Source organism: Oryctolagus cuniculus, chromosome 6, assembly GCF_051225735.1.
Source record: "Oryctolagus cuniculus isolate XC-2025 breed Fujian yellow rabbit chromosome 6, ASM5122573v1, whole genome shotgun sequence".
Taxonomy (NCBI): domain Eukaryota; kingdom Metazoa; phylum Chordata; class Mammalia; order Lagomorpha; family Leporidae; genus Oryctolagus; species Oryctolagus cuniculus.
Genome location: NC_142872.1, coordinates 58,149,981 through 58,176,508, shown reverse-complemented (window position 1 = coordinate 58,176,508; position 26,528 = coordinate 58,149,981). Strand labels below are relative to the sequence as shown.

The 26,528-nt window shown below is 43.9% G+C and overlaps 2 protein-coding genes across 4 annotated transcripts in view; one reads left to right on the top strand and one right to left on the bottom strand.

Annotated features, from left to right (window-relative positions):
- Nucleotides 1–26,528, bottom strand: part of DOCK2 (dedicator of cytokinesis 2) — a 430,360-nt gene that overhangs the window by 192,194 nt on the left and 211,638 nt on the right. The window lies entirely within an intron of this gene.
- Nucleotides 8,578–26,480, top strand: INSYN2B (inhibitory synaptic factor family member 2B). The gene is made up of 3 exons (XM_017341249.4): nucleotides 8,578–10,040; nucleotides 11,097–11,171; nucleotides 26,146–26,480. The coding sequence occupies exons 1-3, from the start codon at nucleotides 8,716–8,718 to the stop codon at nucleotides 26,330–26,332; spliced, it is 1,587 nt and encodes a 528-aa protein (XP_017196738.1). The 5' UTR covers nucleotides 8,578–8,715; the 3' UTR covers nucleotides 26,333–26,480.

The following is a 26,528-nucleotide window of genomic DNA, read 5'->3' as shown; positions in this document are numbered from 1 at the left end:
AGCCAGTATCCTTTGTCCTCTTGACCAGAACCCAAAGGTATACCAGAAAAGTTGACCAGGCAATTTTCTAATTGGAAAGACTGCAGAGCTGTGGGCCACAGCAGTAACTCTTTGATTCTAGATGGGTATGCAATAACATTTGCCAACATATTTGACCAAGCAATTAACTTGCAAGGGGAAACTTTGAGCTGCAAGACCCAGGGGTGCGTGATTAAATGCTAGTTTTGAAGTGCCTCACACAGACTCAGCTCTATGCCTAGGACTTTGGAGGATAGGAAAGGAATAGAAATCATACCCCACTCTGTGGGAAGGCATATTCCAGCTGGGAAACCGTGAGCAACACATAAAACAGACGTCTGGTCAACCAAACGGAGCAGGGCATCAGAGTCTCCACCAGGACTCTGAGGCTGCAGTCAGGGGTGTTGGCTTCCAAGCCATGTCTGTGACTCAGGACAAGTCATGTAATACTCTGGCCTTGACTCTTCTTCAAAACAGGGCTAATGCTTCCCAACCTTCCTAGTGGAGATTCCATGAAACCTGAAAATGTTTTCTAAGTTGCAGTGTGGCATAAACAAGCAAGGATATTAATACTAACTACAGAAGAAGAAATGTCAGCAAATAGAGCTTTCTTCAAACAGCAAAAATCTAATCAAGAACCTCCTGCTCAAAAATTATCGAGGACTTCCCATTGCATAAAATAGGAGTTGGCAAACTCTCCCCGGCTAAATCCATTCAGCCATCTGTTTTATAAATAAATATAAATATTAGAATACAACACAGCTATTTGTTTACATATTTTCTGTGACTTCCTTCTTGTGACAATGGCAGAGTTGAATGGTTGCAACAGAGACGATGTAGCCAACAAAGCTGAAAATATTTACCATCTGACCCTTTAGAGAAAAAATTGGCCAATGCCTGGCCTTAAAATGTACAGTCTAATGTCTTATCAATATGGTTAACAAGTGAAGCACCTTGATACTTAAAGCAGTATCTGGATGCATAAAATGAATTCTCTTTCTTCCCAATCATCCCCAACTCTGTACAACATTTTGTACCACCTCCCAGGGAGTGATGTCCTATGAGATTGGTATTACAAGGTCCTTTTTTAGTGCTACACTAGGGATTCAGTCCTACTCCTCTTTGGAATATCCATGATGTTTGTTACAGTGCTCATAACAGTTTCTCAATACAGACTAATCAAATTAAATCTGAGTCATAAATTGAGGAGGCATGATACATATAATACTGAAACAGACCATTCATAGCAGGGACTTATTGACAATATACCATTGAAAAGGAAGTTGGAAACAAAATAATTCACTCTTAATTAATTAGCAATGCAAATATTTATTCCATGGCAAACACACAACTATTCTGTGCCAGAAAAGCTAAGGGAAATTAGATAAATTGGGTTATTTTAATTTCTTGGTAAGAATTCACTTAAGTCCTGCTTTGTGTCAGGCTAAGGGTAAGGACTGGAGATTCCAGGTAGACTGTTATCACATCACTTGCTATACTCAAAGAGCTCAAAATATAGTTGAAGAGGCTGGAAGTCAGCAGATAATCACAACAGAGGAAGAGAAGTGGAATGTCAAAGTATAGAAAGTGCAGCAGTAGGGATGGGCACTTGGCCTAGTGGTTAGACACTGACTAAGATGCTCATGTCCCATATGAGAACACCTAGGTTCAATTCCTGGCCGTGTCCCCTGACTGTCTTCTTACTAATGTAGGCTCCGAGAGGTAATGGTGGTGCTTAGGTAGTTGCATCCCTACTACCCACATGGGAAACCTAGATTGAGTTCCTGGCTCCTGGCTTTAGCTCATCCCAGGCACTGCAGGGATTTAAAGAGTATCCACAGATGGGAATGATTGCTTCCTTTCTCTCTCACTCAAATAAATAAAATCTTTTAAAAAATGTTAGGTGTGGAGTTGGAGAGAAATGGGCAGGATTCCTGGGAATGCCATCCTCATATATTTCCTCCCATGAATATACCTAGACCTTAAAAAAAAAAAAAAAAACTTTTTGTTTAACAATTCACTCCACAAATACCCACAGTTGTTGAGATTGAGCCAGAACAAGTGGAAAGCTGGAAACTCAATTCAGGTCTCCTATGTGGGTAGCAGGAACTCAATCACTGCTGCCTCTCGGGATCTGCATTAGCAGGAAGCTGGAGTCAGGAGCCAGAGTCAAATATCAAACCAAAACATCACAGACATCTCAGACAGTGTCTTGTCACTAGACTTACCTGTACTTTACTCTCCCAAGGGAGAATTAAAGGGATCAAGAGCTACCCACAAGTATCTCAAGGCTTCCAGTTGGGTTCTGATGATCTAACACTGAAAATACTGATTACTTTAAACAGACTGAGTCATTTAATTCTCCAGCTACACTACGTGTTTTTTGTTTGTTTGTTTGTTTTAGAAATAGTAGTGGTTTTACAAAAGTCAAGTCAGGTGTTCCAGGTCAACAGTCAGAAAGTTTAAGATTCTAGTCCAGGTTGATCCCAAGCAAAAGCCTATACACTTAACCTCTCATTGTGTTACCCAAATACACTAAAGAGAACTGAGAGTGCATAATGGAAAAAGCCTGCAGTCAATAGCCTACAGAGACAGTGTTCAAAGTTTCCAAACCTACTTATATGACTTTGATTGCAAGAGGACCACCTGAATTGGATCAAGGCATAGCTAGAATATAAACAGTTTATTTGTATTCAATTAGTCAATAATCAAGAGGCAGTAGGACAAAATGTTGCCAAGATCAGCAATAACCCACAGCTGCTGGTTATACAGTGGGTGGCTACAGCCACCTCTGGAGAGCAATTCTGGACTCTGGCCAGGATATTAATTAAGCAAGCCCTTACCACCAAGGTCCAGGAAATCCCTACCATTAGGAGTCCTATGAAATGCAAGGGCCTCCAGAGGGCCAGGTATACTCCCTGGACCTATTTGTTCAGAGGTCATGAGGGGCTTTAGGAGAGATGAAACATAAATATGCGATTTTTTTAACTTTTTATTTCCTAAACTTCCTAGGCCATCTAGGACAGAAGAGTTCCTACATTAGTTTGATTATCCAGATTTTCAGTTTCACTCCTTACCTAAACAAAATGTAGTGTCAAATCAGTAAGTGCATGAAAAAAGTGTCCAGTCTTAAATTCCATAGTAAGGCTATGAGATGCACTTTCTCTTCTAGTTTATTGACAAAAAATCAACATAAACTGACCACCCAGTGCTAAAGATGCTCTGATGACAATGCCTTGCCTCCCTGTAATGGTGCGGTTGTACATTAGTAGAACTTTTTGTAAGGAAAAGTGATAAAGTGGTAATATGAACAAATATTTTGACCTACTAATTCATCTTCTAGAAATTTATTCCAAGAAGTAGATAAGCGTTCCAAAGTCAACATTAAAAAGTTATTTATGATGTTATTAATAATACAAAATATTTATAAACAACCCAAATATCTACAAACAATACTACTTAATAAAATCATGGCACTGGAAAGTATAATCCTGGTAGTCACTTAAAAGCATGATATGACCCTAGAGCCAAAACATAGAACTTTCTCTAGGTTGCTCAGGGAAAAGTTTCTGTCCATTAACCTGTTCAGTCATATAATGCATGTGCAGGTACTGCACAGTAAGACACCTAGATGAATGTGACAAAAACTGTTGCTCACTAAAGGTTTTTTCTGGGTGGTGAGCAGGTGACATCTTTTTTTTTTATATATTATTTGAATTTTCACAATGGACATATAATTTTTATAAGTAGGAAACCACCTGTTTTTACTGATCAAAAGAAAACATCTAGAGGGTATATATATTTCCTGAAGAAATGGCAGAGTTAAAAGCAGAATAATGACTGACTTTCAGATGAGAAATGTGGATGGAACCTGCTTGCCAGACGTGGCACAAAAAGATGATTCCTAATCCTAGAGAAGGCAGAGAAGACCCTAGACTGTGCTCCAGGGCCAGACCTTGGATTCAAATGTTAGCTCTACTAGTTACCAAGTGAGCAACTTGGAACAAATTACTTAACCTTCTGCATCATGGTTTCTCCACTTATAAAATGGGAGACTGATACACCTGCCTCTAAGAGTGTCACAAGCATTAAGGAAAAGAGCAAAACCACCTATCACAATGCCTGACACTTAATCAACATCCACCAGACTTTAGTGCTGATGAAAACCAGCTCCAGACAATTGTGGCCTGCAAGAGTTAACATTCTCAGAATGAAGTGCTAAGGAACAGTTAAAGAGAAGGAGGGGGCAAAGAATTAGGAAAGGAAATCCATGAGAATAGACATAGAGATATTTAAGCTCTCTCCTAAGAGGGCAAAGGGTATGAGCCTCACAGTTTCAGGCACCTGACCATCTCAGATCTCCACTGTGCACTCTGCTAAATGGTGAACCTAGAGAAAGGGTCATTTTGAAGGTTAAACACCAAATGCTAATATAGCAGTTACTAACAGTAAGTTTTCAATGCACATTTGCTACTGCTAATAAGAATAATTACTACTGACTATGGGACCCACTAGTGAGCTCCCTGTCACTAGAGTCTCCAAGCCGGTTTAATTACTTGATTAATTCTTGAGGAGGAAGATGCAGAAAGGACTTCCTCATGGAATAAGGGGATATACTACTGGATCCTTCTAGACTTAAAAATCCTAAGCAAAATCTCTGAAATATAGAACTGATTTCCAAATGCAGTTGCTTGGAAAGATGTGCAAAGCAACCAGAACCCTAGCACCAGCAGAGTCACCTCCTCGGAGAGTTACCTGATGATACAGCTCTCAGAGGCCAGCAGCGATTTCTAGACAGAGAAGCTAAGTGGGAAGTGGTTCCTCCAACTCTGCTCAACAGTGGCTCTACCTGCTTTGGAAAATCTGCTGATGGTTGTTCATCCGCCATTTGGGCTTAGTTATGATCTCTACTGAAAGCTATAGACCCTCTCCCCAGAAATATACACAAGCATATACTCTGGCATCAACAACCAAGAAGCTTGGCTGCAGATGATTATGGCAATAATAATAGCAATAATGGAAACACACTGACTGCTCATTGCCTGCTGGGCTCTGAGTATACACTGTCTTACTGACTACTCATCAGACCTGTGAATCTGTACCATGAAAGTCATCCCCATTTTACAAATGAAAAAAAGAAAAACAAAACACCAAGTCCTTCAGCCAGTAAGGTACAGGGTTTGAACCCATTTCTAAGGCGCCCTCAGAATGTGAGAAACACCTAGTTATAGCGACTGAGGGCAACTTGGAAACTCATCAGCATCTGAGATGCATCCTTGTCTCTTTCAGACCTACCACCCACTCCCAAACCCCTGCTGGGTTAGTCCTCAGAACCTTGCAAGGCAGTTGGGAGCAAAGAAATACAAAATAGATGTGGGCATTGTGTAGCACATTCCTGCTGAAAGCAGAAGACTGGGAGACAGGGGTGGGTGTTTGCTGTGTTGGTTAAGATAGCACTTGGCGGCTGGCGCCGCGGCTCACTAGGCTAATCCTCCGCCTAGCGGCGCCGGCACACCGGGTTCTAGTCCCGGTCGGGGTGCCGGATTCTGTCCCGGTTGCCCCTCTTCCAGGCCAGCCCTCTGCTGTGGCCCGGGAGTGCAGTGGAGGATGGCCCAGGTGCTTGGGCCCTGCACCCCATGGGAGACCAGGAAAAGCACCTGGCTCCTGGCTCCTGCCATCGGATCAGTGCGGTGCGCCGGCCGCAGCGCGCCGGCCGCGGCGGCCATTGGAGGGTGAACCAACGGCAAAGGAAGACCTTTCTCTCTGTCTCTCTCTCTCTCACTGTCCACTCTGTCAAAAAAAAAAAAAAATAGATAGCACTTGGGATGCCTCATCCCATATCACAGTGCCTGGGTTCAATACTGGCCCTGCTTCTGATTCTATCTTCCTGCCAAAGTGCAACCACCGTGCAAGAGCAGCAGGTAAGGGCTCAGTGGGTGGGTCCTTGCCATCCATGTACCATCCATGTAGGAGACCTGGATTGCAGTCTGGGCTCTTTGGCTTTGGAATGGCACAGCCCCAACTATTACAGGCATTTGGGGAGTGAGCCAGCAGATGAGAGTGTTTCATATAAATAAATAAATGAGATAGATGAGAGTCTTTCATATAAATAAATAAATGTTAAAAAGACTGAGAGACAAAGCTTAGGGTGTACCCACTGAATGGTATTGCAAATGGCAGGGTGGAGGATGTGACTAACAATTCCCATTCTTTTTTGGTACAAAGGATCCTTACTAGAGAAGCATGGCTTTGAGTCTGTATGATAAGGCTGGATCCTGCAGCCAAATACTCTCGCAAATAAGTCCAAATACCTAGGGACTACTGTATCATTCTTATTTTCTTTTAAAACCCTTGTTCAAATGAGGTGGGCCAGGGCAGTTAGGATCCCTCTGACGTGTAGCAAATCCTTTGTTAAGCTTTGCCATTGCAAGACCAAGTTCCCTGTATCTACTGGATATCTTTAAACCTGTACTCAAGTCATTAATATCATCTGTCCACATACCAGGCAGGTCTCAAGGGGACAGAGTCAAAACCTCATGGCTGAGAACATGCATTTTGGAAGTACAGGCTCTTGGGTTCAAATTTCAGCTTCTCCATTGAGTATTTATACTCTTAAAGCTTCAGTTTCCTCATCAATCTAAGTGGTATAATGAGACCTCATAGATTACTTGTAAAGACTAAAGGAGATAATATGATACTAGAAAGGCAGTGTGGTGTAGGGTTAAGAACACAGAGTCTTGGCTCAGGCCGATTGGGTGTAGATTTTGGCTTTTTACCAGGTATATGTCCTTAAGAAAGCTACTCAACCTTTCTGGGCCTCAGCTTCTCCAACTGTAAAATGGGGACAATGATTGCATCCTCTTTTGTGGAACTGTATAATGAGTGAAAGTGTTACAGTAGGAAAGTGCTTAGAACAGCACCTGTCACATTAGTGAGTACTAGGTAAATGCGGGTTGCTATGATTAATAGCTGTGAAGCCCACAGCACAGTAAAAATAAGTGTTCAATAAATGGCAGCTGTTGTTGCTACAAGGTATATGTTCCTCAGAGAAGACCATGCACATTAATCTCCCAAAAAGCAATAGAAAAAATGAAGACATTAGGGGAAAATTCTGTCTCTAAGGAAGCTTGTAGTCATCAAAGAGAATCCACTGGTGCTGGTGCCCTGGCAGGATACTCAACCCTCTTCCCTCCCTGTGCCCAGGCTCTCCTTTGTTTCCAAAGGACCTGCCCTTTGTCCAGCCGCCCACTCTTTGAACAAAGGTTCACTGAGCACCTGCAGGGAGCTGGAAGAAGGGCTAGGGCTACCCAAGCAGTGGAAGAGATCACTCCAGCCCCTGAGCTCCTGCATAAGAGAAGGGAGCACATCAAACAAATGTGAACACAAACGACTGTTTCATGTTGGCTACAATTTGTGTTGTGATGGATGAGATGAGAATGTACAATAGGACATCAGATGTGGTCTAGCACCAGGGATGTCTACGAGAGGAAAGTCATTCTAAAGCCTCCCCATGGAAGTGACATTTAAGCTGGGACTTCACAGAGGAACAGGAGTTGGGTGGATGATGCCTGGGAGGGGAGGGGGAAAGGCTGAAGACAGACAGGTATTTTGTTCCGAGTTCCTGTACCCACAAGATGCTTGGCTCATTAGGTGAGCTGGGACAGGCAGTGTGGTCGATTTATTCCCAGGCCCTCCATTCAACAATACTCTGAGAGGAGGCAAGAATTTGGAGAGAAACCCGGGTCTGCCAGATCCATGTTCTCAAGGGCGACTGTTGTCTCTTTCCCTTTCAGGCACCACTTGCTTGCTTGTAAGGACTGCCTGGTCTCAGACCATGTGAATGCTGTGGCTCTGTGCTCAGCATCCCCCAAGCTGCAGGCATGCCTCACTTGGCCCACGTGGGAACTTCAGCCAAGACACCACGACGGGACTCTGACTTCTGAATGCCCTCTGATGCCTCGCTCTTGTCCTGGTCACACCCGACTAAGCCTGTCAGGCTATTTAGGAAGATAAGTTCCCCTCACTGAAGGAGAGGGAAATAGCATGCAAGAAAACAATGGCCCCTAAGAAGGAAGCTCTGGCTGATATAGAATGGGGGGTTCCCTTGGGGGCGCTAGGCATCATCAAAGAAGCAGATCCCTGGGTCATTTATTTCTCCACCAATATACTTGCTATGGCAAGAAGATGTGTTTAAGTTTCTTGTAGGTTTACGTTGGCAATTGATGCTGCGGGAAAGGAAGCCGTATGTTCTAGACGTAGCAGATTTCTTTTGGAATTCACACATTGTGAGTCTGGCGCTATCCCCCTAAATGGTACTTTTGTTGTCTTTTTGTTCAAGACAGCAAGCTTCTTCCAGGATCAGAACTGCCTGACGGCCTCCCCTGATTAACAGTCTACCAGCTCTCTGGGTAGATCAGATGTTTAATAGTTAGCCTAACTCATTGTTTATCTATGTAGCAGTTATGACTGCGATGAAATAATATTTTAACTGCAGGGGAAGCATTACGGATTGCTCCTAAGTAGCCTCCACAGGCTGGGAATGGCCGGCAGGGTTTCCTACTCTAAGAGAAGAGCACGAATCCATCCGGGCCGGCAGTTCTTCATGTCTGAGATGCCATCATTAGATGCTGCTCCAAAGACCTAAGGGAGATGTGCCAAAGACAAGTACATGGTCCCATCCCTTCCCACTGAGGCTCAATGGCCCAGCAAAATATGAAAGTGAGACCTGTGCTTCTAAAGCGTAACAGCCTGGAGTCAGTGGAGTTTGTGAAACAACCTCACCACCGTCGGAGCAAATCCCAGCAGGTGAGATTCAAGGAAGATGGGACCACTAAGAATCCAACTGGCCTAGCCGAGGTCGAAGTCCAAACTCCTGAGGACCCAGCTGTGATGGGGAGGACACAGACAGCCAGGCACCATCACCCCCCCACCTACTCGCTCTCCTTCCCCAGGCCCCAGAAGGCAGGGGGCTTTCGGAACATGGCGATCCAGACCTCTCCCAGTCTCAGGAAGCATTTCCCAGTTTTCAAAAGGAAGAAGCTCACAGCCAGCAAGTCTCTGGTGGAAATGCCAACAGCGTCCCAAAGTGCCATCCAGGTCAACGGCAACCTCTCTGAACAGGATATTGTGTCTCCTGATCTTGCCTACCTAAGGCTGGCTCAGCATCTTGAGGATGGGCCTCAAAGAGTCAAGATGTCCCATCCCTTTCTCCCTAGAGTGTCCAAGGTGCAAAGCAATGGGCCTGTTACCATATGCTTGGAAGGAGGTACTTGGAGGGCCTCCGAGAAAGCAACAGCTGCTATTCAGGTCCCAGATGATATTTATCACAGTCCTTCCTTCAGCCCAGACAGGTCAGCTGGAATGAGCAACACCATACCCACTTTGGTTGACATGTGTCCAAGTGATGGGAGAAGGATGCTGCCATCGGATTCCGAAAGATCCCCCTCCTGCATAAATGCCACCAGCGGTGCCAATCACACATCAGGCACAGGAAAACTTCAACCTGAATTGCTTTTGCCCAAAGACAACTCTGATGACAAAGACCTTGGCTCACTGTCCTATCAGTCAAAGGAAACGTGCATTCGCTCCCCACCACGAACTCACAGCTCCCCTTCACCAGGCTCCCACAGCCAGCCAGGCCATCCAGCAAGAGCCCCCGACTGTCCTTCATCCAGTAACAGTCAGCAGGACCCAGGGTCACTCAAAACTAACAGTGCACCCAAATCTGCACCCATGTGTCAGGAGCAGATGGCAAAAAACCCCACCGAGTCAGACACCCCGGTGTTTGAAAACTGTCCGGGAAGTGATCACCCCCCACCCTCTCTTCCAAGGAACGCGGCCAAACTTCAGACCAACAGGGAGATTAGTGACATTAATCAAATTCACCTGGCAAGGGGTGAACTCTGCGACCTCCAAGGCCGTCTACAATCCGTGGAGGAATCTCTGCACTCGAACCAAGAGAAAATTAAAGTCCTTTTGAATGTAATTCAAGACTTGGAGAAAGCCCGAGCTCTCACCGAAGGGTAAGGTGAATTTCTCTCTATTAAAACCAACTGAGTGAATTTATTTACCAGGACAGGGGCAGAGAAAGAGCACTGGTTTCCATTAGTAAAATGTCTCCAAATGTGTGAGGTCCTGTTCCGTGCCAGATCATAACGGATGACCTGCTTTTGCTATGATTGGGTTTCATTTAATTCCAGGCTTTAGTGGATGTGGCAGGGGAGGGGTTTCCACTGCAATTTGTTTTTGTCTCCAGGTGTGAACAGACTACAGAAAGGGAGCTGAGGCAGCAGGATCAAAAATGAGTTTTATAAACATGAAAGTCTAAATGAATAAACAATGGGGAACATGATAGCAGGCAGATGCTTCCTCTACCCCATCCTCTTAGTGAGTTCTGCATTTGCCCGCTATTTTAGTTCTGTGTGCATTTATCACAAAGGACCTGAAGTAGCCACTGAGCTTGTTGTTAACCTTCCCCTCTACTGACCACTTGGGCCACTGTTGACTACCTAACAGCAACTGAAATGAGATGATCATGCAAAGGGAAGAGACATCACAAAATGCTTTCCTGGGTGACTCAGCATCAGTCTGGGGAGGAGGAGGGCGTGAGTTGTTTGAGTGAGGAATGTTCATCCTTCCAGAAAGTGCTCTCCAAAAACTGAGAGGAAGCAAGGGCGAAAGCTCATCAAAAAGGCTAGAAGACAGAAATAATTAACTGGCATTTGCTGTTCAGAACCAGAAATGCATTATGAGAGGGAGGCACTGCGGGGATGCAGAGAAATTCACTGAACAAAGGGTCAAGAGTTCTGATAATCTCCCTTCTACTCACTTGCAAAATCCCTCATCTCATAGCATTGTGGTCAGCATGAAAAAACCCTCCAACTTGCAAGTGTTTAAATATGCATGAAGCCCTCTAGAAATGTGACATCCTGTTGTCATGACTCTCAGGAGGCTTTATTTGTAGTGGGCAGGGCTCCGTGAATGCTGTGCTGTGGGGACTAAGGGACAAGCCGGTAGAGTGCATGTGTACCATGTGGCTTGTGCCCCTGGATTTATCCAGCAAATGCTCTATCTTCCAGGCGCAACTTTTATCGAACGGGCCAAGATCTCAACAATTGCAGTACCTGCCAGAACACGGCGTGCATCATATACAGGTACTTGGACACTGTCGAGGCAGAGGGTCCCCAGAACACGCTAATAAACTCTGAAATGCAGACAGTCAAGGCAGAGGCAAAGACAGGAGGCCTTTGGATACCTGAGACTTAAAAGACAAGCTGTTTTTGCAATGGTAACATCTGGTTCTAAGGCAGGGATCACTCTGCTTCCTTACAAGGTCCATGAGCAGCTCGTTTTGATCTAATCATCCCTACACGCATTGAACACTAAGTGCAGGCTTCATGGTAAGTCCTACCTGCTGGTTTGCATCATTGCACAATTACATTTTACAAGGGGCATGTTTTGATCCTCAGGGAAGTTAATCCACTGGGCCAACCACATGTAGAGCATTTTCCCAGAACAGAAGGGGCCAGACTCGGGGCTCACATGCAGATCTTTCTGACCCCAAATCCTGATCGTAATTATGTTATGACATTGCTTCTTCCTCAACAGTAGCTCTCCCACACCCAGTACCTACTACATCTTAAAAACTGTGCTGGGCATTTTGTGTTCATTTTAAGTATACAATTTCCTTCTGGAATAAGGTGAGGTTGTTGAGAAAAAGTTGATTTTTTTTTTTTTTGTAAGTGATAAAAGGGACACAGCATATAGTGGTAAACTTGCAGTCAAAAGATCCATGGTTTTAAGTTTAGTTTTATTTTTGTTTTTGAATTTGATAGCCATCAGCTGGTTTACTGCCCAAAGCCAGAAGCTGGGAACTCAATCCAGAACTCCCATATGGGTGGCAGAAACTCTGTTATTTGATCCATCACTGCTTCTTCCCAGGGTTTGGGAACCAGAAATTGAACCAAAGCCCTCTGATATCAGGCACGGTTGTCTTCACTGCAAGGCTAAACACTCGCTCCTCCAAGATCTGTGTTCTAACCTTCAAGTCTCATGACAGCTACCATAACATGGGCTCAATATCTTTATCCATAGAGTGGGAACAACGATCACTGTTCAGAGTTGCCTTGAGGAGCAAATGAGATAGTATTGGTGAATACCTTTTGTAACTTCAAACCCCTGTACAAATCCAAGGGCTCATTACTGTTATTACGGGAAGGATCAATGCCCCCATAGTTGGAAGCCCATTTTCGTTGGCACAGTGAAAAGTGGTCAAAAGCAGTCATTTCAGCTGATGACATCTAATTTTGTTTGACAAAAATGTACCATTTTGCTTTCTCTATTGCTTTTCGCTCTTCAATAAAAATGGCAGTGCAGAGCCTGAGCAAAGTACAGCCCAATTGGGTTGCCTATGTCTTCTTTAAAGAATTTCTGATCCTCTCTGGCAGAATCCTGAAATTTCACCCTAATAAGGGACCAGGTACCTGCAAGTTAGGAGGTGCTTATACTTAGACAGGGTCATGGGCATTTTCTCTTTGAAAGTGTCAGCTCTTCATATGGAGTCTTCACCAAAGATACAGGACTGCACACAGAAAATGCCTTTCACCTTAATGTGAAGTCCCTCCTCAGAAAAGTGGATCTTGGCCAATGCCTGCAGCATTGGAAAGCGGAAGTAGGAAGTCTTATCAATTCTTGCCTTTTTGCTCCTTTATTTATGTCTGTGACCTTAAGTGAATTTTCTAATCACCAGGAGAATAAAAATTATCAGATGTCTAGACAGCTAGGGAGAACAAAAAACTATTCATCATAAACAAGAAAAATTAATTTGAACTAAACTCCATTTGCATTTTGGATAGACTCTCATCTCTTCTGCAGCCAGAGGATGTATCTTCTATTACCTTCAAATGATTTTTTAATTTGGCTTATGGAAGTAAAAAGGGCAGGGGTTACTTCTTAGTCTGCTGTGAGTTGCATGACCTGGCCTCAGGCAAGTCATTTCTGGACTCCGAGTTCCCTCATCTGAGCACTGAGAGCCTTTATGTAGATGTTCCCAAAGGCCTGTTCTAGTTCTGACATTCTAAGAGTCTAAGCTGAATGAAAAGCAATGATATCTGGCTAAACTATGACCTTCCAACAAGTCTGAAAATGTTTTCGTTTTTCTAGAACTCACTTAAACATCCCAAGTAAACATTCTAAATGGAGATACATCCCCCAGACAGGTTAGCCCACCATCGTGCACTCCTCCCTTTCCAGAAGAACACGCATTGTCTGCATGACTCCTTCATTGCCATTCAAAGCCAGACTGTTCTCCCAGACAGCAACTATTTCCTTGTATCCAAAGCACAGTGAAAGAACGGGCAATTAATTTGATGAAAGCAAAGAGATCAGAACAACATTCCTGTCATAGTAACAGGGGGAAGATGAGAGTTGTCATTTTTTTTTTTAACATTTCAAATGACTTCAAACTTGCGCTGTGTCCTGGAAAGTCAGATCTTAGAAGCTAATGAATAAGTGATGTGGAATACTCATCCCCAGGCCTTGTTAAGCTTCAGTCTCTCTCCACAGTGATGGATGGGCCCAGTGCACGTCACTGTACATAAAGCACACGGGCACATGATGGCTTGCTCACTGGGTCTCCTTCTCCGGAGAGATTGCTGCCAAGTTAGCAACACATAAGGTTTTCTAAGTGGTGTTTCCCACAGGCCCCATCAGCCCAGGGCTATGGCTCTGCTGCTTGTTTGTATCAAGACACGTGGGGCCAACACCGAGGCCCAGCAATTCCCTGCGTGGCTCTCTGGGGTTTCCAGCGTTTTCCATAGACCAGTGAGAAAGGACTCCTTTGAAGTTTGTTTTTTTGGTTTTCCATTTTGTTTTGTTTAACTGCTATAGACTGCAAGGGACAGGGAGTGCAGATTTTGGTCAAAACCAGAGGTGCTCCCAGGTTGTTAGGTCCCCATTCACTGTTCTTCCTTCTCCTTAGCATGAATCCTGGGAAGATGGGGTGAGTTGAGTGAATGCCATCAGTGATAACCCAGATTAAATAACACTGAATGACTCACTGAGAAAATTATTCTCTTTTCAAATGTATCTTAAGCCTCTGAACACCTAGAAGGGGAAATCTGAGTTTGCTGCTACAATGTCTTTAAAACCTTTCTAATGCTTGCTTACCGTATTTCTTCGTGAAGACAGAATGGGTTTCAGGTTCACACCTTTGGCAAGTAACAATACCTAGCTGGAATGTGATGATTTTTAATTTTTTATGGGAATTTTCAACTTTTAAAATTAATCCTCTTACATATTTTTTGGAAACTGATGTGGGTCTCCATGCTCAAAAGTGTGATTGCCTGCTCTGTATAGTTTTTATTATAAAGCTTAAAAGGTGAATTAGAGGAAGAAGGTGAAGTAAATAATTGTGCAGATGTGCTGGGGAACCTCACTAAAACTACAAAGGTGGTGAACGAGTGGTGAAGTTTGGAAAATGGCGCCCGCCAGAACTGTCTTCTTTTCCTCTTCTTCTCAAGGGCGTGAGGCGTCTCCAGCCCCCTCCCTCCTCCTCCTTCTTTCAGCCTGTTCTCTGTTCCTCCAGCCATATCTCTCTGCACTTGATCTTCCATTCACTCTAAAAATAGAGTCAGCAGAGCCTCTTTGGAGGACTTTGACTACACGGATCATGCATTTCTTTTCTGGAAAAAGCAGTTTGATTTTGTTGTAAAATGTTCCCAGGTTTGAAGGAGAAATAATGGAAAGTCTTTCCCAGAAGAATTTTTCATCTAACACCCAAGCATGTTACTTAGGGAATGGAGATACAGGCGAGACACCACAAGCTCAGCATTGTCGAGGGGTGAGGGAGGGGTTGCCCACGTAAACTTGAAAGGCGCTAGGGAGCAGAGAAAGAAACAGAAGAGCTGTTCACTGTCTGGGGTTCAACCAAATCAGTCGTTCCTCTCCTCATGCCTAGCTTCTTTCTTTTGCTCCAACTGTTCTCACAGTTTTTGTTTCTGTGGCACCCACATCGCTCTACCTCAGTCTCAAGGTACACGCACATTTATATAATTTCCCATTAATTCAGCACTTTTCCACTTAATTCTCTACATCCAAAAACACACTTGTGATTTCTCTGCACAAAATTAGCTCTCTTCCTGCATTTGTTATTTTCCCCAACAACATTGACCATGAGATGACTCCAGTAAGAACCCACTGGCACACTGACTTCTTCTCCTTCGCAACACACATCATATTGGCTGCTGATTCTACGTGCTAAATCCAGCCCCTTCACTCCAACTCCTCTGCCTCTGGTTCAACAAAGACCCTCATCATTTGTGTCTTGAATGTTAATTGGTTTTTTTGGTCACTGTTCCCTTCTACCCTATCCCATGTAATCCTTCATGTGGTCTTGTCACTTCCCTGTTAAACAATCCTGTCCTGGTTCCTGTTGTCTCCTTTCACTTCTCAAGGCCCCTTGAATGCCCACCTTTTTACCTGCGGAGTCCCCAGCTGCTATCCAGGCACAGGGAACTATCCAGCTGGAAGCTGCTCAAGCCTCAGTGCCTTTGCATAAATTCCCTCCCTTTTCTGGAATGTCTTTTCTGAACTGCATTATGTGGACACTGCCTACTCTTACCAGGAAAACCAGTTCCCTGGACAACCTTCTACGCTTTCTGAGGGAGGACTCTTGGCCATTCACATTCCTCTACCATTGATCCTGCTGCATCCTAATGCAGGATTTATGAGTTTCTTTCCTCCAGGAAATGGTCAGCATCTCAAAGTCATGGGCCAGCATCTAATATGTAGTTAATGCTCTAGCGATTCTTGTCAAAGAAAGGAACCAGTATATTGACTGGAGGAGGAATGAAAAGCAGAGGAGACGTGAGAGAACTGTTAGGATGCCCCCAAAGTAAAGTTATTGTAACCGTTTTTGTGCATTCCTACCATTGGGTGAGAACAGAGAGGGCCTTGATTAGTTAAATGTTCTTATCATGGAAAGGCAGTTTCCATGGCACACATCCTCAGTAGGTACTTTTGAACTGAATCAAATCATGACTGAATGTAATCCATGGAATTTCAATTTTAAAATACATTCAACAAAATGGAACCTAATCAATTCTTCCTCTGCTGACTCAGGCAGCATATTGAACTTTTCACAGGTCATTGAGATCCTTGTTCCTAATGGGTCCTAATCCAACATCATGCCCAGTATTTCTGCACAGGCTGTGGTGAGAGAGGCAAAGTCCAGCCTGACTAAAGTAGCTCCTGAAATGTCCCCATGGGAGGGGGATTAAAGCATTAGACTTGCATGTTTTCTTGCCATACCACACAAAACCCAGGGTAGTAGGAAAGACCAGTATGTCCCCATCCTAACTTGGGGGCACTATGAAGATGTGACCTCATATGGTCAAAGGGACATTGTAGATGTGATTAGTTCAAGATGTGAGATTGGAGAGTAGCCTGGATTGTCTCTGAGTGGGTACATCTAGTCACAGGGATTCTTGTAAGGGAGAGGGGAAAGTAGGAAAATCGGAGACAGAGATACAATGACAATGGCAGAGATAAAAATGGTGCAGTCACAAAACAAAAAAGTGGGAAGTCCCTAAAACCCGGCAAAAGCAAGGGATGCATCGTCTATGCAGAACTTCTGACCTCCAAAACTGTTAGAATAAAATTTGTGTTAAGTCATCAGCTTCTTGTTAATTTGTTTCAGCAGCAATAGGAAATGAATACCTTTAGATCAAATTCTTATAATTCACAAACTACTCACATCTAACTGGAGGTCAGTGTATGTGTCTTTGATAATTTTTACAACTACAACAGCTGAGGGCAAAGATCTGTTGGGATACAATTAAAAGGAGAGAAATAAGAGGAGAGCTACCACTTAATAAGCATCTATTATTTTGTGGTCATTTTAAGTACCTTTTAGTTTCACACTTAATCCTTACAAACATATGAGAAAAGCTAGAGTACTTCCCTTCTACATATAAAGGTACTGAGGTTTGGACAGGGTCAGGCACTTGCACAATATTCAGGTTAGGTGATTGAAGTTGAGAGATGTGAGGCATTTTCAGAATTATTCTGCAACTCTTAATTGGCAGTGGCAACACTAGAATCATGGAACTCAGCTTTGTCTTCCTGCCAGCCACAGAGGCCAGACCCATTCGATGGGTATCAGTGCTTGAATTCTACTCAATCAAGGGCATGGTGAAGCTTTGTGTTGACAGTGCAGGGCCCATATATATCCTCAAAGCCTAATCACAGACCAGCTGTGCCAGATCCCCCGGGTCTCCATTCGTAGTGGTTACTAGGCTTTACCCACAGACCTGACAGATCAGAGGGGTGGGTAGAGGATAGGAACCTGCAGCTGAAGCAAGTCACCTGAGAAAGTCTGATTTCAAGGAGGCTTGAGGATCAATGAATTAGGTAAACTCAGGATCTTGGAAGATGAGTGGAAAATTCTTGCTTATCAAATAGCCCAGAGAATAGCTATTGTTTCAAATGCATTCGTGGAAAGATGAGTTACCTTTGTGCTTGGCTTTGATTTTAGGGTTAGGCATAGATACAGCTAATTATACAAGCAGGGTGCAGGTGAGAATGGAGGCAAAGGAAAGGGGAGACAGAGAACACGGGATTTTTCTTGGAGTGAGTGTGCCTTCGGATATCTCCTGTTTCCAGTGAGAAGAGAAAGTGAGCCTCTCTCAGGCCACTGTACTTCGGGATTCATCTGCAGCTTTTCATTCTTCCTACGTTTCCAGCTCCTCGGGCCCTATTGGAGATCAGGAACTGATGGGCAATCCAGGCTGACATTTCTCCTCCAATTAAGACCAATTAAGTCCAATTCTGCTCCTTGGCCAAAAGCCCCCATGTGAGGCGCTGCTCCTGGTGAGTCCTGGAGGATGGATTGTAGACACCTGGCAGGGATGGGTATGCCAAGTGTTGCCCATTACCATCACATACCCTTTGGGAGAGGAATTCAGTCATTTCCTTGGCTTGTGAGCCAAGGCAGGGCATGAATCTAAACATGGCCCCAGTCCTCCTCAGCCAATCTCTCCTATCCTCAAACTCTGCAAACCACCTCCGCTTGCTTTTTCATCATTACCAATGCCTCTGCTGTTAAAATCCACGTGCATCGGACTGAGCAGAACTTCTGGATATTCAAAAGGAAAATATTCAAAAGAAAATCTGCTGCAAGAGCCTCCCTTTGTATCTAGAAACTAGAATTTTCATTCCTGGTGTTTCCCCCTCGCAGTTTTGGCACTGAGACCATACGATGAGGAGGCTCCCTGGAACATGGGCCAGAGCCTCAACATGCATCCTACAGGAGAAAAACAAGGACATCAACTTCCCTAGGAGAGAGAGAGGCTCTGGGGAGCTAGTAAGCCACCTGAGGTCATGTAGTGCTGAGAGCCCTTCTTTGAGTTTCCTTCTATTGTAAGCTGTTTGGCCACAGGGCGTTGGCCGTGACTGCCACTTAAAGCTATTACCTAACCAGAGAAAAAGGCATTTCACTAGAAATTGCAATATGCACTCAGTCCTCTGGGTTTAGCAACCAGCTTGCTACTTAAATTATTTAGTATTTTCCTTTTGTCTGCTTTTGATGCTCTCCCAGAGTAGAGCCAGGTAAACTTGTGAGAGCCACAGTCTTTCAGCTTCTCTCCATCCAGCAATGAGGTCCACACTGCAAGATAATTATGAAGCACACAGCAGATCTTTCTGGTCATCACTGATGCATTTGCAGCCTTCATCAAAATCCAATACAGACTGAGCAATCCTATTTCAAATGCTCTAACGTGAAAGTCATAGCAGTATCACCAGCACCCCAACCAACCAACCACAAGCATAGCTTATGTTGTCTCCTTACATTGTCTGTTTTGGGACATAGCCATAGAGTCTGGGGTATGGGTAGGAATTTCTCTAACAGGTACATGTACTTGTCCTATTCCCTGCTTCTCTTGGAGGCTTTGTCCATTTATTCTCCTCCCTAAAGTGTAAGGGGAAAAGAAGGAGGATTTACAGCATCAGCAATTTATCTGCAATAAAAAAAAAGAAACCTATTCAAATGTATTAATAGCTTAAAAGGATGACACATTCCATAAATATAAAATCAAGCAAGTTGAGGGTTCCACAGGAATAACAAATAGGTGGCTGCTGGCACAGGAGCCACAGCTGACCACAGAATGGCCCAGTCTTTATTTTTCCATCAAATTAATGTGATAATAATTAACATTTGTTAAACTAGACACTTTGCCAAGTAGTTTGCTAAATACTGTACATGCATGCATTACCTCATTTCAGGCTCCCAATGACTCTAAAATGTGGGGAGAATTCTGTCCCCAATTTACAGATGAGGAAAATGAGACTCAGAGGGGTTAAGTGATTTGTCCAAGATCCAGTGGAGCCAGGGCTAAAACATAACTCCTCGTTTCAGGAGATTCTCCTGTCCCTTCCTCTCTTTTAATCTTGTATATTCAGTGACTACATATGTGACATTTCTCTGAGATAACCTACTCTTTTCTCCAGGCTTAACATGCAGACTTTCTTGTCACAGAGCCACAGAACCCAGAACACAGTTATCTTTCAAAGGGAGTGATCAGCAGGGGAGATTTCTGCGGCTTGGCCTTGCTTATTGGTGTGCCACGAAGAGGACCTGTGTTTCTACGAGGATTTGCTAGCATATCGATGCCTTAAGAAGGGGTATTCTGGACAATGAACCAACTGATCATTAGGAGAAAGTTTTAGGAACAATATCCCTTTCAGAATTGAGAGGGAAAGCATACCCCAAAGTTCCTGTTTGTCAGCCTGTAATCCTCCCCTAGAGCACTTCCCAAAGTGGTGTGATTTATCCACGTGTGCAGGAACCAAACCACCTTCACAGCAGCCATCAGTTCTTACAGCTCATTCAATAAGAAAGAACACTGCATGAGGTCAATAAATCTGTGTTGTACCTGGGCTCTGTGCAGATGGGGACCACAGAAATGCTCCAATGAGAGACAAGAAAGAAGGAGCAAATAAAATGAAAGATGTTTTATTCCTGGGGAGATACCACGAGCACTCATTTCTCAGCCAACTTGCTTGGACGAGGCAGTGACCCATCAACACTTTATAAAAGGGCAATGCTCACCTGCTCATTAGAAATATTAGTAGCTAACCCCTGACTCTAGCCTGCTGAATTCAGATATGACCTGGAATAAGATGCCGCCAAAGTGGTGGACATCTTCTCTGGGAGTGCACACTCACTGTTAAGGCTGCCCTCAAATCTAGAAAGGATATTACAGAGTAGGCTGGTCAGTTAGCCCATAAATGATCCCCAATGCAGCCAAGTTCAGGTTGGGTCTGGTTCCATTGAGGTCTATGGGGTTACCCAGGAACATCAGCCCTTGGTCAACCCTCCCCCAAAATACACACAAACCATTTGCAATCAGGATCTCACATTGATAGAGATTACTGTATTATTTCAGCATAGTACACCTTAGTGTCAAGCTTTGAGGCTAAACAAGATTTGGGTTCAAACCTTGGTGCTGTCACTTGTTCCTATGTGCCCTTGGTTACTAAATAGTTAACCTCTCTTTGCCTCGGTTTCCTTACTTGTGAAATGAAGGTATTTCTATCTTGTGGAGCTATGAGTCGTATAAGACAAATAACTTACACTTGTAGCCTAGTGTCTGGCATGCAAAGTTCATTCGATAAATGACAGTCATTCTTATTATTATTATTGCCCACTTAAATTACCATGTGTAATCTAATGTGGTCCAGGTTCTTTCTTGCTGCTTCTTCACCTTAGAATAAGACCCTCAAAGGGGCCAGGCCCTTGGCTGAAACATGTCATCCCTCTTCAAACAGCAAAAACAAAGGACTGGGAGTCAGGAAGCCAGGTGCCTTTGAATGGATGTTTGGGCCACATTCCCAAAATTCACATGTGAATTCCTAATGCCCAACATGAGGTAAGTAGGACCAGGGCTGGGCCACGCTGAAGCCAGAAGCCAGGAACTTGATCTGTGTCTCCCATGTGGGTACATGAGCTCAAGTAGTTGGGCCATCTTCTGCTGGTTTCCTAGGTGCATTAGCAGGGAGCTGGATCAGAAGCGGAGCAGTAAGGACTCAAACCGGCACCTGTATGGGATGCCAGTGCTGCAGGCAGCAGCCTAAACCACTGTACCACAGTGCTGCCCCCTTCCTGAGCTATCTTGGAGGATAAAATAAAAACACAGATCTGCAGTGTTTTATAATTTTAAAAGTGTTATATAAAGGTAGGAGGTTTCTTGTATTTGTTTGTTCCTATATAAACTTTTATCTCCTTTTGGCTCACGCAACTGCAGCTTGTCCTGCCAAGATCCTGCACCTATAATCTAGCTCTGTTCTTGGCTTATATATTTATGTATCTACCTATTTTTTGCTATCTGCTCCTCACTGTTTCTTCTTCCAGGCACACCATGACTTAGGGCTCGTGCTGCTTCCACTTACCTAGAAAAACGTCCTTCTGCTTTTCACCTAGTGTGATATTTGGAGCATTGATCTGTCAGCTAGATTAGTGAGGGGCCATCAAGAGGGAAATCTTAAAGTTCTCATCCACTCCAGGTTTACTTTCTAGATGCAATGTGACATTGTGCTCAGACATATCCTTGGATAGGAAGGGCTCCAGGGCTTCCCAGACAGTGAACTGGGCTTCCCTGGTACATGGGTCATTTGTCCCACACGTCCTCTGGAGGATCAAACCCCACACCTTGAATTCTAGGGATCATTTTTATGGCTGCTGCATGAGCCCTGCCTCTTAACAACATCTTGACTACTATGTGTCCCCCACCATGAGCCAGGGATCTGCATAAACTAAGTATTCAACACTTGTCTTCCTCCTTGTGATCTTGCATGAAATACAGAATTTAGACGGAATGTGGATAGTAAAAAAAGGTAAGAATGGCAGGGTAAGAAGTGCAAAAGGTAGTGCGAAAGAGGAGGCAAGGTTGAAAAGTTATCACTGCCTTGATTCCTGGGCTGAAATCCAAAGCAGAGTCCATCCTCAGAATGTACAAACCTTCTGTTCAGAATTTACTGGAATTCTCACCAAGTTGGCAACTTACTCTTCTTTTCAAGTAGTTGCTGAGCATAGTGTGGGTTGGCTAAGTATTCGGCTGATGGGCTCTCCTCTTCCCCATCAGTCTGAAGAAGAAAGGCAAATAGGCAGGGGCACGGTCCCTTCCCCATTTAGAAGGCAGCTGCCACCAGGGCAAAACACACTCCTCCACCTCTCCTCCAAACTAAACAGTAGTTTGTCAAACGGATGAATAAGAAGAAATGTGACAATTTTCCTTTATGTTAATAAATTGCTTTGGCCTAAAACACATTAATCAATTTCTTTGCAAAGTGCACACACTTCTCTATATTCTGCTATTTGCCTGGCCTTGAAAAGAAAGTCACTTTCAATCCCCGTTAAACTGTCAAGATCAAGGAGTAGGGGGTGGAAGGGCTCCCTAAATCCCAATGATTATAATGGAACCCTGCTGTGTTTCCATAGAGATATAAAGAGGATATTCTTCCCTGAATATACATTGAGGGGAGGGTTGAGGAGCAATGCTGCTGACAAGGTGTACAATTAGAAGGCATAGCAAGGAGATGAGGCATGCAGCCCCTAAGATATGAAGACAAAGGACTTAGATAACAAGAGTGGAGTGGGCAGAGAATGGGCCCCAGACAAGGTGATTTCATGTTATTGTCTCTCATCTATACAACCATCCAGTGAGGTAGCTGTTATAACCCCACATTCAGCCAAGTAATAAAAGAAACTTCATCAGCAGTCATCCGGCCAGCAAATGGTGTGGCCTGGGTTCAAACCCAGCAGTGTTCAACTTAAAGTCCTTGCTCTGTATCTATGCTGGGCTGTACTTCCAGTTGTGATTATGAGATACAGTTTACATTCTGCCTCCTGACTGCTTTCTGCCTGGGCCTGCCAGTTCTATATACATTCTGGAATCACCCACAACACTATTTTTTTCTAACAGTTATCAGAACACTTGTACATCTGGACAGATTCAGGTGATTTGTTGTTATTTGTTTGGATTATGAAGCACAGATGATTCACGTATAAGGAGAAGAAAACAGCTGATACATGATGTGTACATTCATATAATTTGCTTAGAGCACAAAGATGAAGAACTGGAAAGAAGGAATAGTTGAGCAGAATGTGAAGCTTATTTGGAAAGAAATTGCTTTTTTAGTCACCTATCTTGAACACTAGGAAGAGCCACAAGGACAGCATCCGGGTTCATCTAGCTTATTATTTCCTTGGAACCCAGCACAGTGTCAGGCTCAGAGCAAGAGGGAGGGAGGGAGGGAGGGAGGGAATGTTCTGTACCAGATAGCTTTGGTGAATCCTAGAACGAGCGGAGGGCACTCAGTCTACTTCTATGTGGTACTCTATGATGAAGATCAATTTAAACCCAAGGTAGGGACCTAGGAGAACTGTCATTATGGATGTTTCCTGCTTGTGAACCATGCATTCTCGTAGTACCTGCAGGGGGTGGGGAATCAGAATTTATGCTTCATTGTATTATGTTATTTTCTTGGTGCAATGCACAGTTTGCAGGAGACAATTCTTTCCTAGCTCAATGAATGTTTGTTGAATGACTGGCTAAATACTGAGTGCCTACTTTATGCTGTACATAGTACACACATATGTCATTCAAAACTCACTGCAATCTTATAAGTAGGTACTGTGCTCATTTTGAAGCTGAGGACACTGTGGCTTGAAAATAGGAAATGACTCGTGTAAGACCTCACAGTTAATTGCTCATAGAGCTTTGCCTCAAAAAATACAGCTTATGCTTAATCCATTATGCAGTTAACCCAGTCAGGAGTATGTCCCTATAGAGGGTTACAGGGAGGACCAGAAAGAGAATAACTGAGGGAGAAAAAAAATCTAGGTGAAGCTTATCAAAAGTACAGAGACAATTAGATACCCTCCTCTAGCACACCCCAAGAACTGGCCCCCCTATCAATCTGGCTATAGAACAGGCCACCTCTCTCTTCTGATGTTTGAGGCCTATCTCCTTCAATTCAGAGTGTTTTGTGAGCAACACCTTTGGGGGCTTCATTAGTCACACAGGCAGTCACAATTTACCTTTTCAGAGCACTAATTCTGAACCCGGGAAGTGACATGGAATAGTGGACAAGGACCAGTGTCCCTCGAACCATGGCCACTTTCTAGTCCTCACTGGGTATAAAGGCTTCTGCCAGTCATTCTGCATACCAAACCAGCATGGAGACTTCAGTTCTTCTACAAGCAACGTTTCAGCATCTTTCTGGCTAAACAAGGAACACGTGCTGTTTTCATGACTCCACACTTCTCCACTTTGCACTCCCACACTGGCTCTCATCCTTGAGCCTCCTTAGAGCTCTGGTAGGAAACCAGGCAACAAACACATCTAACGCTTAAGGGCATTTTTTATAAGGAGCCCGCCATTGACAACTGCTCTGTAAGTTAATCTGCTGGGGAGAAAAGAAGACAATCAGAGCAGAGGGAGCCAGTGCACAGCCTGCATGATGTCTAGCTGGGTTCCTTCTTTCTGTCCCAGCCCTTGAGAGGTTCTGGGGAGACTGAGCAGAGAGACACCGAAGCAGCCAGGAAGGTCTATGAGCCTGATTTCCAGGGATGCAGAAGTCAGGGCGAGAACTCAGTGCTCACTCCTCACAGGCCAGACCTTCTGCTCCCAATCCAACTCCCATGCCCTCTGGGGACCCTGGCCCCAAAGGCTTCTTGTTCACCTCACAGACCTTTGTGGTTTTGTGGTAGTCAATACAGTACAATGGGGGCTGGCATTACACATATCAATGTCCAATACACATGAGTAAAATAGCATTAAAAATATAAGTTGGAACTGCCCATCAACGGAGGAATATTGAAATATATCTTCAGTGAGCAATATTAAAGCTCCCAAGACACATTGTTGAGTTGAAAAGCAATTCTAAAGGCAAGTCACAATATATTAGTAGTAATAATGTTAACAATGATATTAAAAACAGTAATGGGAGCTAATATACATAGTGGGCTTGCTCTATGCCAAACACCATTATGAGCACTTTGTGGATATTATCTCATTTTATACCTATGAGGGTACTTTGAAAAGTTCATGGAAAAAAGAATTAAAAGATAAATTCATTTGGATACAAAAAAATTTTTTAAGAAAAAGTGCAAATAAAAGATCTTCAAAAAAGTCATGAAAACACTTCACATAAATTTCAAAAATTTTTGTACCAACATAAATTTATCTTTTAATTTGATTTTCTACATAATTTTTTTAAAGATATATTTATTTATTTTAAAGGCCAAGTTTCAAAGAGAGAGGGAAAGACAAACAGAGAGAGAAAGAGAGAGAGATCTTCCATCCTCTGATTCACTCTCCAGGTGGCCTCAACAGCTGGGGCAGGGCCAGGCTGAAGTCAGGAACCAGGAGCTTCTTTCTGGGTCTCCTAGATGGATGGCAGGGGCCCATGGACTTAGGCCATCTTACACTGCTTTTTTCCAGGGTATTAACAGGGAGATCAATAAGAACTGGAGCAGCCATGGCTTGAACCGGTGACCATATGGGATGCCAGTGCTGCAGGCAGCGGCTTATCCCACCCACTGTGACATAGCGCCAGCCCCAACTATGAACTTTTTAAAATACCCTTGTGTTAATCACAAAGAAAGCCTTTATAAAAAGGTGCTATTATTATCTCTATTTCACAGATGAGGAAACTGAACTGTCAGCTTTATTGTATATTCCTCAGTATTATTTAACACTGTAATAATGAGGCAGATTTGTGTACAAATGTGCAAAAATATTATCAAATGAGAAGCTTTAAATAAATGCAGGAGAGACTCTGGAGGCAGAATTACTGAACATTCATCTACCATTAGGCTGCCGCGGTACGTGTCTCATTTACACTTAATAACAACCCCATGAGGAAGGTGTTACAGGTGCCAATTCAACAAATGACCAACTAGAGTTTCTGAGAGGTGGTGAAGCCTTGCTAACATCACATAGCCAGTAGGTAACTAAGGATCTGGGACTTGATCTTAAAGCCCATGCCAACTGGGCACTTGCTGTTGCTAAATCGGTCCACACTGGTATGAATTTACTTTCCTTCCTCCCACTCTTTGTTTTTCAGTGTAGAGTATGACTTTCGGCAGCAGGAAGGCAGGTTCCATGAAGTTCTGCAGAGTCTGGAGGAAGCGGAACCAACTGAGGAGGCATCTCCTCCACCAAAGTCCCCAGCAGAACCCCCGGCCCCTGAGAAACAGGACTTAAGGCGGAAAACCAAGAAGGTGAAGAAGAAATGCTTCTGGTGGATCTGAGCTGGTTGGGACCATCTGTTCTGCCTTCCCCATGTTCCTCCATGTATCTCCCTGAGGTGGGGAACCACTGCCCTCAAGGGCCTCTCTGCTCCTCTGCGAAGGCCCTGGGCTTCAAGCCACTTCACCTGCAAACCAGGAGAGTCTTGGAGCTGGTAGAGCTGCTGCTGGACAACTGATCACCAACCTAACCCCAGGG

What these genes read in the sequence shown, in the direction of transcription:
- INSYN2B (XM_017341249.4), top strand. Translation starts at nt 8,716, where the DNA reads ATGGCCCAGCAAAATATGAAAGTGAGACCTGTGCTTCTAAAGCGTAAC. An exon ending in GCCCGAGCTCTCACCGAAGG is followed by an intron (nt 10,041 to 11,096) that starts GTAAGGTGAATT and finishes TCTATCTTCCAG; the next exon opens with GCGCAACTTTTATCGAACGG. An exon ending in ACGGCGTGCATCATATACAG is followed by an intron (nt 11,172 to 26,145) that starts GTACTTGGACAC and finishes TTTGTTTTTCAG; the next exon opens with TGTAGAGTATGACTTTCGGC.